Source organism: Rutilus rutilus, assembly GCF_951802725.1.
Source record: "Rutilus rutilus genome assembly, chromosome: 4".
NCBI lineage: Eukaryota > Metazoa > Chordata > Actinopteri > Cypriniformes > Leuciscidae > Rutilus > Rutilus rutilus.
In genome coordinates this window covers 49,993,181-50,008,157 of record NC_140212.1, presented here as the reverse complement: position 1 = coordinate 50,008,157, position 14,977 = coordinate 49,993,181, and the positions used below count along the sequence as shown (strand labels likewise).

Sequence of the window (14,977 nt, the reverse complement as noted above, 5' to 3'; positions counted from 1 at the left end):
TTGGGATATTAAGCAGGAACACCGTCCCTATCCTTAGTGCCCGTGACCATGAAGTTCAGCCACAGGGTCCAGCACAGGAGAGACAGATCTGTGGCTCGACAAAGCTCCGTGAATGGCTCCTCATCGACTGTACTACTCGTACTCAGGTTCTTCAGCAGGTCAGCCCGGTACACATGTAACAGCCAGCCTAGCTGTAATCTGGCCACCGCGTGAGTTACCACCTCACCCGCATTATCACATGGGGAACGCTTGGAGGTAACTCGAGATCCAAAGGTTTTTCTGCGCACTGCCTGCAAAAATGAACTCCTACCAGAAGCAATAGAGTTTTTCATAGCTTGAGAAGCACACACACACCACAGTATGGTCTGAAGACAAAAGACCTGTTGATGCACCTGTGGCACATCTAATTATAGCCTCCAACATGTGCTTTCCGATGACGTCACTGTCCAAGGCTATAAAAGTTCAAAGTCAATTCCATTGACATGTTGCACACATATATTTACAGCTGGTCACGCATAAAAGCGTTCCCATAGTGCTTAAATCAAGTACAGCATTGAGTTTAGCTTTAGAAAAGGGAACTCACTTTTTGGCATGTTTGCACTGCAGGATCTGGGATGATTTTAGTTCTAGGAACTCCTTTTGGAAAAACTAAATTAGCTCCTTCTCCAGAGTAGGGACTTACCCCAGAACAATAGGAACTACCAGTGATGTAAGTGTACGTTGACTGGTCGAACCATGACATATGAAATTTTTAAAAAGCTGTGTACACCGCTTACTCCATAATAAACATACAAAAAGCTAACGTCAATGGCCTTGACCTATCTCTTTTTTCTGTTGTTTTCTCAGCCTCGCTGATATGTAGCACTGTGATTTGTCATAGGAGATTTCATCTCTTAGGCCTTCTTTTTGCCCTTTCCATCTCATAACTTACAAGTCTACATTCTCTCGCCATTATCACTAATCCCACGACCATCATGGCGTCCTCAATTCTCCAGCTGTTGATGTTGTTGAATGCCGTGCTGTCGGCTGGCTTACATCAGGGGAATGGCCCTATAGGATAACTATATATAATGTCCCTATAGTATAAATAGTTTTTGGGGAACCACCCTGGTGGCTAGTTCCTATAACTACCCAGTGCAAAAGCCCCTATAGATTTAAAGTTCCCATTGCTTCCAGACATTCATCATTAGACGAATATTAACTCTTTCCCTGCCATTGATAGAAATTTCGAAGATTCTTAATTATTTCAAAAATTTTCTGCATTTGTAAGAAAACGCTTCTCTGCCATAATGCAATCATCAACATTAAACAGCTTATAAATCAAAACTGCCTAATGGAATGTCGACCCAGGACAAGCTACAGGACTGTGAAGCTTTGGGGGTGTTGATGGACTTGATCTACTCCATCTGTGTTTCGATCATCGTTCTGAATCCCATCGGGATGTAGTCATTGACAAAAACATGATTTTATCAGCTTTTTGCTCAAATGTTTCATGAAACCTACTGAAGGATTACAAATTTAAGAATCTCTTTCAAATATGCTTCCTTACATAAACATCACGGTGAAGAATACTGATTTTAGCATTTGAGTTTTTAATTTAGATTCCAATATAAACTGGGAAAGTTTAGCAGCTGTTATGATGATTGTATCAAGAGATTCCTGCCGGTCCTGTTCTCTAAATGGGTCAATTGCTGAGACTCTCACCCTCACCCTTTGTCTTTATGCATTTCCTGACCATTGGGCTCAATGTACAGCTGTGCTTTTGTCTCTATGATAATGTTATTGTATGGGCGATCTAGTCAGGCTGATTGGATCACTGTTATGCTGATGAGATCAGAGCTGCGGAAATTCTGGTAACGAGCTGACGCCTATATTGTATTTGCATACTTTGTAAAGGGAAGGTCTCCACCCCCAAAAGTCCCTCCTCCTAAAATGCCTATAAGATACCATGTAAAGTTATGTTAGATTAGACTAGTTGGAAAAACTGCAGCCACGTCAACGCAAAGTCCTCAATAAAGAATAACTTCTTGAACGTGATCCCAACGTCTCCTGGTTTCTGCTTTGAAGAAGGAAAAGTTTACAACACTACCCACATTCTAGTGTTCATAAAAAAAAGATTGGATGAAGTTAAAATAAAAAAAGTTTTTTTTTATTATTTAAATCAGAGGGTCTGCTCTTTCTTTTGATATACCGGTATTGCATGTTCAGATATTCATACAACATGATTAAAAACCCTGGCGGTGGCTAGCAACTTTCCCATACACAAAAGAATTATATTTGAAATATATTTTCTGGATATGTTTTGGAATATATGCAAATATTTGAAATTGGCCCAATAAATATATTTCATACTTATATTTCATATATTTTTGTTATATTTCAGAATATATTTCAATGTATTTGGAATATATGCCACATATATTTTTTACACTTTTGGGGACCCGTACAGAAAAAAATACATTGAAATATATTCTGAAATATAACAAAAATATATGAAATATAAGTATGAAATATATTTATTAGGCCAATTTCAAATATTTGCATATATTCCAAAACATATCCAGAAAATATATTTATTTTGTGTATGGGTTATTTTTTCTACATGCTGGCGGGGAAAGAGTTCTTTAAAGCAGGGTTCACCAATCTCGGTCCTGGAAGGCCGCTGCAGAGTTTAGCTCCAACCCCAATTAAACACACCTGAACCAGCTAATCAAGGTCTCACTAGGCATACTAGAAACTTTCAAACAGGTGTGTTGGAGCTGGTTGGAGCTAAACTCTGCAGGACAGCGGCCCTCCAGGACCGAGATCGGTGAACTCTGTAGGCAAGGGCGTGGTGAGCTGGTGCCCTCTGACGTCACAGGGCACCACAACTTCCAATAGGAGAATTCAACTGCAATAGCCACCGTTCAACCTGAAGAGGGCAGCACTCAGGCATTTTACACCATATATTGTAGAATTAAAACACTTTATACCCAAATGTCAAAAAGCATTAATATGTATTAATAATGTCAGCATTAATAAAGCCCCAGTCTTACAGATCATTAACTAAAAAAAGTTGTTTTAGGGTTTAGTTACCCTTTAATAAAACTAAAAGGCAATAATTTAATATTTTAAAAGTAATTATAGCTGTTAAACACAAAACAGATGACTTTGTGTATCTTCTTGTCCTGCAGAAGTGAATCAGTGAAGGATGATGGCGTCTGTTCCAGAACTGCTTCTGGATGCTCTGGATGATCTAGACACAGAGGAACTGAAGAGGTTTAAATGGCGCTTAAAAGATTGTGAGGGCTTTAAGAAAGCTGATCTGGAAAATGCAGACCGACCTGACACAGTGGATCTGATGAAGAAGCGTTTTGGACCAGAAAAAGCTGTGAAGATCATGGTGGAGATCCTGAGGAAGATGAACCAGAATCATGTGGCTGAACAGTTAGAGAACAAACACAAGCAAGGTAACAGGTTAAAACAGTGGTTCAGCATAAATGGAAAAAAGGCCATTTCTATGGCGTTCAAGTGCATGATTAGCTGTTGGCACTCTTCCTTTGTAAAGTGGCACCGAAAGCCAATTCCACTGACTCTTTCTCCTTCAGACCATTGGCTTATCACCGTCTGAACAAGCCAGACATAGAAGTTTCTTCACCATAGAAAACCTCTTCAGAAGCTGCTATTGTGAACGTGCCGCTCCGCTGCCGTGTTCCCGCCGGGAAGACGTACAAGAAGCTGAGCTCGTGAGGCGCCGTCGAAAGAGCTCACTGCAGACACTGATTATATATTGCTCACAAAAATATTTATATTTGAAAACGCCAGATGTTTTTAAAGGGAGGGTGTGACATCACACTTGCAAAAAATTATCTTGTTTTCCGTTTGAATTAAGATCATTTTTCTTATTTTCCATTTGAATTCAGTTTTTTCCCTGCCCCATTGGCAGATAATTTAGCTTGATTTAAGAAAAAAACTCAATTTTGATTGACAGAAAACAAGATATAATTTCTTATGTCATTTTACACATCTAGTAAATGCTTCTTGATTTAATTATTTTTAGATATTTGGACTGGAAACAAGACTAAAATACTGCGTAAGAAAAGCATAAATTGTTAAAATGTATACCTTATAAAAGTTAAAATGAAATGTGCTGTTTAAAAAATAAAAGCAAAACTAAGGAATATATTTTTTTTTTAAATATAATTGAAATACAGTTTAAAAAAAATATTTTTATATCAATATATATTTGTAATACTATTTTTCTATTATTAATCTGTCAGAGTAAATGTTTTCAATATAAATGAATAACTACTGGCTTTCAGCCTAAACTTTGCTTTGCTGATGTGTTTGTGTGGTTTAATGTCACTGTATTTTCATTCTGATCTCTTTCTCTCTCACACAGCTCAGGTTCTTGGAGCCAGTTCAATGGAGGGTAAATATTAATTTTTTAATGTGTTATTTTTATACAGTCTGAAATTAGTTATGCAAGTAATCATTTGAAATAAATGTTGTCTTTTCAAGTTAGGATACTTGCAATTCCTCCCATTTTCTCCATCTAATATCATCTAGAACATCATATTAGAAATGTGTTAGGAATTGATTCAAGGATAATTTTTTCTTAAGATGATAATCACACTCTTCATGTCTGTTGATTTCCACAGTAACTTTCACCAACACTGTTCCCAAGACCAGGAATGACTTCCTACAGTGTAAGTCACTAATGCTGGGTACACACCAAAAGATTTTTTACATCTTATAAGATTTTCAAAATGTGACAGACCACAAACATGAGGACAAAAAATCCTAGATTTAAGCGTTTTGCTCCTATAGTGTGTGGTGTGCCATGATGTGACAAAGACAGCACACCACACACAAACAGATTTTCTACCAGAGTCTCAACTATGAACACAGGAAATCTCGCAAAATATCGTGAGACTTCAGAATAAGCATGACGGACGACATGCAGGAAGAAATTGCGATAGTGTTTGGAATGATTTTCACAGAAAATTCACGTGAAAAAAACATTGTACCCACCATTATATATAACCTTTTATACAGAAATATATTCATTCTTTGTTGTCTTTATTTTTTCTTTATTGGATTTAATGTCTCTTTAGAAAAAGTTATTTAATCCCTCTAAAGAACCTCACTGATCCCTTAACACTCAGCTTTTTTTTCTTTTTTTTTTAAATCTTTTTTTTTATTGATTTTAAGAATTACAATTACAGTCGGGGGTACAAAGAGTAAAGCCGATAAACAAACATAAAAGACATATAGCCTACATAAACAGTGACAAACTTAAAAGTTAAGCAAAAATTTGAAAATGTTTACAGATTGAAACGCACTTTGCAGCTTTCTTATTTTTCAAACCCAATATTGTGTTTAGGTATTGTAAAATTTCTGCACTTAAAATGAAAAACAAAGGCTTGTTTCCTCGAAATTTACACTTATGAATACTAAATCTTAACATTAAGCTTCCTGCAAGTGTGTGTGTGTGTGTGTGTGTGAGAATGACCGTGTCTTCCATCATCTCGCTTTCTGATTGGATATTGTTTTGTTTCACGTGATAATCTCCAGAGCGTGCGCGCGTTTGTCCTCGGAGTTCCCCCCACACATCAGGATTTCTGATCGTAAATATTAAACATGTTTAATATTTACGATTCGCGATCGGAGCGGCTCCGACGTTCTTCCGAGCAGGTTCGGACACTCTTAACACACCTCACACCAAGGGAAAATCTGATAAAATAATCTGTTAAACCATCAAGATAATCGGGACATAGCTAGGATTGTCGGAAGGGGGGAAATCGGCCCAAAATCAGCCCAATTATCTTTTGGTGTGTACCCAGCATAAGAAAACACGCAGAAAAACTCACTGAGTGTTCATGATAAAACATGATAGAAGAGGTTTTTTAAAGTTGATCATGTAAATGATGATTAATCTGTACTGGGAACCTGCTGATATATTGAACATGAAGAGATTCATAATTCATAATTCCTACTTGTGATGTGTTTTCTCTCCATCAGATTCCCATCAGCTCACTCTGGATCTGAACACAATGAATAAACGCCTCCGTCTGTCTGAGAGGAACAACGTGATTACTGTCACTGACACAGCCCAGTCGTATCCTGATCATCCAGACAGATTTGATGAGTGGGAGCAGGTGTTGTGTAGAGAGAGTATGAGGGAAAAACGCTCTTACTGGGAGATTGAGTGGAGTGGACGTGTGTATATATCAGTGTCATATAAGAGCATCAGCAGGAAGGGCCGGGGTATTGAGTGTGTGTTTGGACGTAATGATCAGTCCTGGAGTTTGTACTGCTCTTCCTACAGTTACTCATTCAGGCACAATAACATAGAGACTGAACTCCCTGTAAAGCCCATCAGTCGTAGAGTAGGAGTGTATGTGGATCACAGTGCAGGAACTCTGTCCTTTTACAGCGTCTCTGACACAATGAGCCTCATACACACAGTCCAGACCACATTCACTCAGCCGCTCTATCCGGGGTTTACTGTTTATAAAGGATCGGTGAAACTGTGTTAATGTATCAGAATAAGATTATTGAGTCTCTTCATTACATTATTACTACAGCTGAACAACTGTCACTGGAATAACATGTCAGAATTAATGTGTGTAATAAATCTTCATTTACACAAACATCCTTCTCATTATAAGAAAATTATCTATTGAAACCAATCTGCAAGATGCAATAAAAAATTGTACAAACACTTGCACAAAACTAACTTTCACATGCTAGGGAAAACATGTAAACAAATAAATCAAATGAAATAAACATTGTCAAGATTATGTTTAGTTTCAATGTGTTCTTGTTAATATGTTTGTTCCTTGAGTTTGACCTTTATTACTCCCTGTTAGATTCCTTATTTACTGATTATTGGCACCTGTGTCTCGTTGCGCTTGTGCATTTATATCCCTGGTTTTCATAATAGTCGGGGAGCCAAAGTCTCAAAAATGGGTTGAACCTGACATGGTCTGCCATACTTTTTATTTGTGTTTTTTCTGTTAACTTTGACCTTAAAAAACAATAATTGGAGGGTCTGCTCTGCCAGAAATATCGCGGAAAAAAATTGTGGGCATTTTAGTGTATGCACCCTTTATTTTTTATCAGAAAAATGTGAAAAATGATTTTTTCCCTCAAATCCTCAGTCGGTTTGGTAGGCTCTCAATAAATGCATTCCAGATACACAGAACACATGTGCTGACAACATCCACTGAAAAAAATAACTCTTAAAACACATTTCTGCGTGATTTTGCATCAATTTAATGCAAAGAAATAGGCGCTTTCTCACTTTTTTCCAATATTTTCATCTTTACTTCATTGGCAATCAACTATTCCCCCAAGTTATGACATGAGTCAATATGTCATTCTTTTCACCAAACAGTATACTCATTCCACAGAAAAAATCATAAAGATCCAACCAAAATCAATGGATCTGTGATGATTTCACTAATAGTTGATCAGCAGGCTCAGAACCTCAATAGAATTGTAGGCTACTCTCAAAATTCCGAAAGACATTTAGTCCATGAGCCAGGGGGGTTGATCGGTATCATTTGGGGGGAAAAATGCTATCATTGTTTTTTGGCAAGGTATACACCCCTAGTTCTGTCAGGACCACTACCGTCAAATATGATTGACAATTAGCATACAGTTTGGATTGGCGGAATGGTTCCGTTCTGGGCGAGAACTCCCTGCGCATCCATGCAGCCTAGCATGGATAAGAGCAGGGAGAGCAGCAATAATCCCCCTTGGGGTAAACAGAACAGAACCAACATGAAAATTTGCAAATATATTTAATTCAAGATTTAAAGTACAACATTATTCAATAATTATTCTGATTCAAGGGGAATCAGAATGTCAAATCCTGACTGGGCGAGAGGAGGAGCTGGGGATGGAGGAGGGTAATTTGCTCCTGAGAAACGCGATAGCTGCTGATAATACTGAAGGAGCTTATATATGTATATGGTGATAGGTGTCGTATTCCTATAGGTAGATGTGGATCAGCTGAGGGTCAGCTGATGCGAGCTTGACTAACGTGACCTGCCAGAACTAACGCTATGCTTGATTATTAGAAAAATCACGATAGCAGTGCAGGGGTGGTAGCGAAATCACTTTTTTCAGCTCATGAAGTCACTAACCCCCTAAGATAAATTCCGTTTTTGAAATCTGGTGTATATCTGGTTTAGGCTCATGCTAGGAATATTGTCAATATTCTATAATATGGTGCTTGGTATCGTTGGAAAGGGGACCTTTTAGGCTTTCATTTAAGCCCAGTACTGAATCTGTACTTTTATGATGGATAGATGCTCTTTTATAATGGATAGATGGACTTTTATGATGGAGAGATGGACTTTTATGATCCATCTCTCCATCATAAAAGTCCATCTCTCCATCATAAAAGTCCATCTATCCATTATAAAAGAGCATCTATCCATTTTTTTTATAAAAATAAAAGTGCATGTCTTCATGTTCATTTTATGAAGTATACTTAAGTCATTTTCAAGTATATTTTTAAGTATACTTTATGTTGTAAGTATACTAATATCAATGTGTACTTGTAGTAAAATTATGTACTATTTCAATACTGCTTGGGACTAAATTGGCCCACTTTTTGTATTTTTAGTATTTGTAAGAGTAGTAAACTAAGTACACAACTAGGTTTCTCATTTGTAATGCATCTGTACTACAAGTGAACTTATAAGTATACTAGTATGTAACGAGGTTCAATAGTTATGGGAAGAAGGAGGCGGGAACCGGCGAACATTCAATATTTTAATGACAAAAATAAACCAAATACAAAATGAAAGTAAAAGCCAGCAGCCCCTCACGGACGACTGCTGGCAACACAAACAGAAACAAAACATGAACTAAAAATCAGGCCTGTCCTCTCTCGCTCTTCACTGTCGTCGCTCCTCCTTTATGCTTCCGCTCCTCCGTGAGAGATGCGAGACCGGTGCGTCGCGCAGGTGTCACTCATTTGCAATCACGCCACCGGCCTCGTGCCGTTCTCCCACGGCCCTCGACCTCGTCCTGCTCGCCACATACCCCCATCGCCCCTCGCAGGCCGGGGGGTACCACCGAGGCTGCGCCTACTCCCCCCCCCCCCCTCCCCTCCCCTCCCCTCCCCGGGAGGAGCGATCACGGCGGCTGCGGTACCTGGGGGTATGGACAGACGAGGCGAGAGTACAGGAGACGGAAGCATGAGGAGCGACAGAGGCGAGAGAGGGGAGAGAGAAAAAAAAAAAAAAAAATCTTTGATCCGGTTCCCGGACACACTGCCGCTCGGTCCTCAACCAGCTGAGAGTCACTCGCGGTGCCATGCGATGGTACTGGACATCCGTTGGGGAACAGCTCGACGCTCCTCCGCCTCCTGGCGGACGGCGATGGCTCCTCCGGTTGAGGGCAGCCGGCAGCGAGTCTCCCGTTCCCTGCTCCGCCCCCATCATGGCCGACGGCAACAGGCTCCGGCCCACGGCAAACGGGACTCCTCCGCTCCCTCTCGGACGGCAGCCACCCCTCCTCGACCCAGGAGCACGGCAGCGAGCTAGAGCTCCGTCCCCCCAGTTCTTCCATCGCTCCAGCACCATCGCCTCGGGCAGCAATCGGCGGCCATCGCTCCCTCGTGCTGCCCGACCTCCTCAGCACCGCGATCCCCCCCAGCAGCGAGGGCTCTCCGACAGCGTGTCCCTCCTTCTTCCCGGGTTTCGGCACCAGTGTAACGAGGTTCAATAGTTATGGGAAGAAGGAGGCGGGAACCGGCGAACATTCAATATTTTAATGACAAAAATAAACCAAATACAAAATGAAAGTAAAAGCCAGCAGCCCCTCACGGACGACTGCTGGCAACACAAACAGAAACAAAACATGAACTAAAAATCAGGCCTGTCCTCTCTCGCTCTTCACTGTCGTCGCTCCTCCTTTATGCTTCCGCTCCTCCGTGAGAGATGCGAGACCGGTGCGTCGCGCAGGTGTCACTCATTTGCAATCACGCCACCGGCCTCGTGCCGTTCTCCCACGGCCCTCGACCTCGTCCTGCTCGCCACATAGTAGTTTACTATTTTAATACAAGTAGTAATTTTTTTAGTTTATGAAAGTACACACTGATGTGCACTCTCAGTAAACTACTAGTTTCGTAGTTTATACTGCAAGTATACTTGTAAGTTTTCTTTAAGTGAACATAACATTATACTTTGCAGTTAATATATAACATTATTATTTTTGCACTTGAAAAATACCTTTAACTTTACTTTAATTTTAAAAACATTGTATTAGCTTCATGCATCTTTTTTTAATCAACACTTGAATGTCCGTAAGTTTCATAAAGAAAGGCAACATTTTAAACAAAAAAGTAGAATTAGAGTAAATTGCTATACGCTACCAGTGGACTAGCTTACACAAAAATTCAGATATGCAGAATTAGAAACATATCTGTTTTATATCAATATTCTAATCAATATTTTCAAACAATGTAAGTTTCATAAGACTGTATATGAAAAAACTATGTAAAAAAAGTATATTTAATTGACTACTCAATCAAAAGAGTTAACACAACTACAAGACAAGTTTACTTTGAATTCTTAATTATTCTTTTAAGTATATCTGGATCAAAAGATTGAGTTCAAGTACAGGCCAAATATACCTGGACCCGTATTCATAAAGAATCTTAATGCAAAGAGTAGCTCCTAGTGACAAAATTCTAAGAAAATTCAAAAAAGTTTTCAAAAAAGTAATTCAGAAAGCATCTTAACCCTTAAAAGAGGTCTTAAGGTCAAAATTGTTAGGAGTACGGACGAGGACTTTTCGGAGGCTGAAGAGTTTCTTTAGCAGAGGAGATCATGGCAGAAAGATGAAGAGGGAGAAGAAATGTGTTGCAGACAATGGATGACAGTGAGTTAATAAGGCGCTATAGATGAGATCGTGCAGGGATCATGTTTGTGACTGATCTTAAAGACGCGCTAACATCTCCAAACACAGCGCAGAAATGCCATAGCGCCATAAATTAAAGTAATCACTACATTACGATATTTGGCAACTGGGAAAATGCAACAATGCAGCAATGTGTAATGTACACAGAGTTGCATGTAATTTCAAAGTGAAGGCTTAGAATAGACCCTATACTTAAAATCACTCTTTTTTTCCTTCTTGGACAACCAGCCAATCACAGTCTTCAAAAGATTGTGTCATACATAGCAACGGGGTCAGCCCCGCCTCCTCACTAAGATGAAAGTTTTTGTCTTTTCCTTGCTCAGAGTTGCTCTCAGATCGGTCCCGAATCGCTCTTAAGCTAAGACTCCTACGTAAAAGTTTTTAAGCTAAATTAAGAGTTTTCTGAGAGGATTCTTAGAATCTTTATGAATACGGGCCCTGGACTTTTCTCTCAGTATAAATCAAGTACACTGAAGTGTAATTTTAAGTATATTTCTGAGAAGTACATAAAATGTAGACTGAAAGTATACTTTCTTATTTTAAGTTTAAAAGAAGTATACTAAGTGTGAAAAACACCAACGTACATGAGCTACTTTCTGACATTCTGTCTGAAAGCGGGTGAATATCAAAATACATGATAGAAACATTTTGTTAAACCAATTACAAGTGTTATGTTGACAACACTATTGAAACAATTACTTTTTATTACAACTGTACATGAATAAATAGGCCATTTGGCCCTGGACTAATAGGGTATTCTATTTGTCCATTCTATTGGCTCTATTCTATTTTGAAGACTTGCACTGGCTGCACAAGTCTAATTTAAGGCTCTCACAAATAAATAGTATGGGTATATTATACATTTTCTGAGTCATCAGAGTGTCTTGAGTATTGAAGTTGTTGAGTTTTGTGTCCGTGGTGTTCTTTCATGCCAAAGGGATAAAAGAAAGCATACAGTTTAGGCGGAAATTGTGAAAAAAATGTGTGTTATTTCTGGTTTAAAGAAGTCATGTGACCTCTGTGTTTGTCAGACAGATTCAGTACTGGGCTTAAATGAAAGCCTAAAAGGTCCCCTTTCCAGCGATACCAAGCACCATATTATAGAATATTGACAATATTCCTAGCATGAGCCTAAACCAGATATACACCAGATTTCAAAAACGGAATTTATCTTAGGGGGTTAGTGACTTCATGAGCTGAAAAAAGTGATTTCGCTACCACCCCTGCACTGCTATCGTGATTTTTCTAATACTAGGGGTGTATACCTTGCCAAAAAACAATGATAGCATTTTTCCCCCCAAATGATACCGATCAACCCCCCTGGCTCATGGACTAAATGTCTTTCGGAATTTTGAGAGTAGCCTACAATTCTATTGAGGTTCTGAGCCTGCTGATCAACTATTAGTGAAATCATCACAGATCCATTGATTTTGGTTGGATCTTTATGATTTTTTCTGTGGAATGAGTATACTGTTTGGTGAAAAGAATGACATATTGACTCATGTCATAACTTGGGGGAATAGTTGATTGCCAATGAAGTAAAGATGAAACAAATACTTGAGACATGCATTCACAACTTTAAAATTAATGCAACATAAAACAATAGTTTCAAACACCTTTTACCTTATTTTAATTATTCTCAGGTAAGGTAAAGTAAGTCAAGTCTGTTCTAAACAATAAGCATTTAAATTTCCATACTTAAAATATTTAGATCACTGAAGACTTCTCCGTGGTTAGTTCAGCTCAATCTTTTGTAAAACAGAGACTTATGGCAGACAGGCTTCTTAATTTCGTTTATATATATTTTTTTTTAAATTAACTACAGATTAACTAGTTTACATATAATGTATTACTATATAAAAATAAAACAAACCAGAACAAAATAAAAAAAACAACAGTTTGCAAGCTTTGACTGCAGGAGGCACAACAGCAAAGGCATCTACCACCGGAGAGGCTGTCCAGGTGGATCAGCGTCTGCCTGGACATTCCTTTACAGTCCTTTTTAAAGTCCATCAAACTTTTTGACATGTTCATAAATCCCCTCCTGGAAACTCCCTCAGCTTACATTCAGTCCTTTACAGACAATCGGTCAAATCTGAAGTCTTGAACTGTCATTAGTTCTGGAAAACCCCTTAGGACCTTCGCATGTAAAGCTTTCCGTCTCTTTGTCTCTTTTTTTCTACGGGCTTTCATCCTCTGCTTTCTCCTGCGTCCAGTCTGCAACACATCAATCGGTAATACTTGCATCTTATTACAAGTATTTTACTTATTCAGTAAAATGCTTTCTAATACATGTTAAATTTCTCTCTACTTTTTTGCTTAACCCCCTGGGGTCGACAATCGCGCCGGCACGATAGGCTCGGTTTTTTCTCTTCAATGTAGCATATGAGCAGTTCATTCATTCTTTGGTTTTGAATTAAAGAATCATGGCTCGTTGAATCTAAAACAATGGACATTCCTTATGAAACCTAAAGCTTTTAGCCTCTGAACTCATGTATGTAAATCAAACTCTCTGCAAGCTAACTGACCGGCCTGGTGCCAGCATGGCTGGGTTTAGATTGCTTTATGACACCCCGGAGGGTTAACAGACATTCCACGCTAACATCCCTCTGCATTTAATTCAGTTTACAAGTGATTCAGAATCTTATGTTTGATTAGTTGTGTTTTGATCATATAGTTATGACCTTCTAGTGTGTGTGGCTCTGAAAATGTATTTTTGAAGAATGTTTCTCCCAATGGGATCACATCCCTTTCCTTTGGGGAGATCCAGACCTAAAACCAACATTTCTCCCCTTCCCCCTCTGTAAGAGAGATAATGGGGAGCACAACGCGATAGACATTCCATACACACACACACACACACACACACACAAACGTCCTTGGTATGTAATTTAGGATGGAAATATCCTTTTAATGTATGTACATTCCTATATGCATGTGTGGTTAGTTTCTGCTTTATAATAGAGGTGTGGTTCCCTATCAAGGCTACGGAACTTCGACATTACGGATGTCGTATATGGGAACTCCTCTCATCCTTCACTTCCGCTGAAATCTATAGGCTAACGCCAGCAGAGCTGGCCAATTGACGCAAAGTATGCAAATACTACTCCATCGTGCCCCCGGATACGCACCTGTTTTGTGTTGCGTGCATGGGGCTGGCCCATGCTGAGTCAGCCCTCAGAGATGAAGGGTCCTGCGACCACTGCGCGGAAATGTCCCTGCGAGCTCTCAAGGCCAGGCGGGACGAAGCTCACGCAGCAGCGGGGATTGGGCCTACAGTCTGCCATCCCGAGCGTGCAGATTCACGGCCCACCAAGCTAACAAAGCCTACAGTGCGGCGGGGGAGGCGGTATCTGCGCTACACGCCATGGCCGTGCTACAAGTGCTGCAGGCTAAGCAGCTGAAGTCCCTGGATGGTGCCGCCTCTATCGACGCTGACGCCATTCGGGATCTACAGTCGAGAGCGGGTTCTACAGCCGCTACTTCGTTGTGCCAAAGAAGGGAGGGGGTCTCCGCCCCATACTGGATCTGAGACCCGTCAACAGAGCGCTTCACAAGCGCGCATTCATGATGACTACTCTGAAACAGATCCTGGCGCAAATTCGCCCCGGGGATTGGTTCGCTTCAGTAGATTTGAAGGACGCTTACTTTCATATCCAGATAGTAAAGCGTCACAGGAGATTCCTGAGGTTTGCGTTCGAAAATTCGGTGTACCAATACACGGTGCTTCCATTTGGACTCGCTCTGGCTCCCCAAACATTTTCGAAATGTGTAGACGCGGTACTTTCACCCCTCAGGTCGAGCGGGATGCGCGTCTTGAATTATCTGGACGACTGGCTGGTTCTCGCGCAGTCGAGAGAGACACTGGTCAGCCATGTGGAAGCCCTCCTTCGACACTTGGAGATGCTAGGTTTGAGGGTGAACGTTCAGAAAAGTGTGCTCACACCGAGTCAGACTACCACGTTCCTGGGAGTATGCTTGGATTCGGTGAGAATAAGAGCGCGCCTCACCCCCGAGCGAGCGGAGGCTCTGAGCTCTTCTCTCGGTCGGATGG

General features: G+C 40.2%; 2 protein-coding genes across 5 annotated transcripts in view; both read left to right on the top strand.

The window, feature by feature from the left end:
- LOC311289607 (tripartite motif-containing protein 16-like) overlaps positions 1 to 6,808 on the top strand; it is a 30,952-nt gene extending 24,144 nt beyond the window's left edge. The window contains exons 2-5 of one of the 2 annotated variants that reach the window (XM_084407741.1): positions 3,174 to 3,449; positions 4,382 to 4,411; positions 4,641 to 4,688; positions 6,004 to 6,784. In XM_084407741.1, the coding sequence (XP_084263867.1) occupies positions 3,191 to 3,449; positions 4,382 to 4,411; positions 4,641 to 4,688; positions 6,004 to 6,521 (855 nt within the window). In that variant the 5' untranslated portion in view covers positions 3,174 to 3,190 and the 3' untranslated portion in view covers positions 6,522 to 6,784. Of the gene's footprint in view, positions 1 to 3,173; positions 3,450 to 4,381; positions 4,412 to 4,640; positions 4,689 to 6,003 lie in introns of both variants that reach the window. The other variant, XM_084407742.1, reaches the window with a different exon arrangement.
- LOC311289595 (stonustoxin subunit alpha-like) overlaps positions 1 to 14,977 on the top strand; it is a 170,158-nt gene that overhangs the window by 110,702 nt on the left and 44,479 nt on the right. The gene's annotated exons all lie outside the window — the stretch shown is intronic.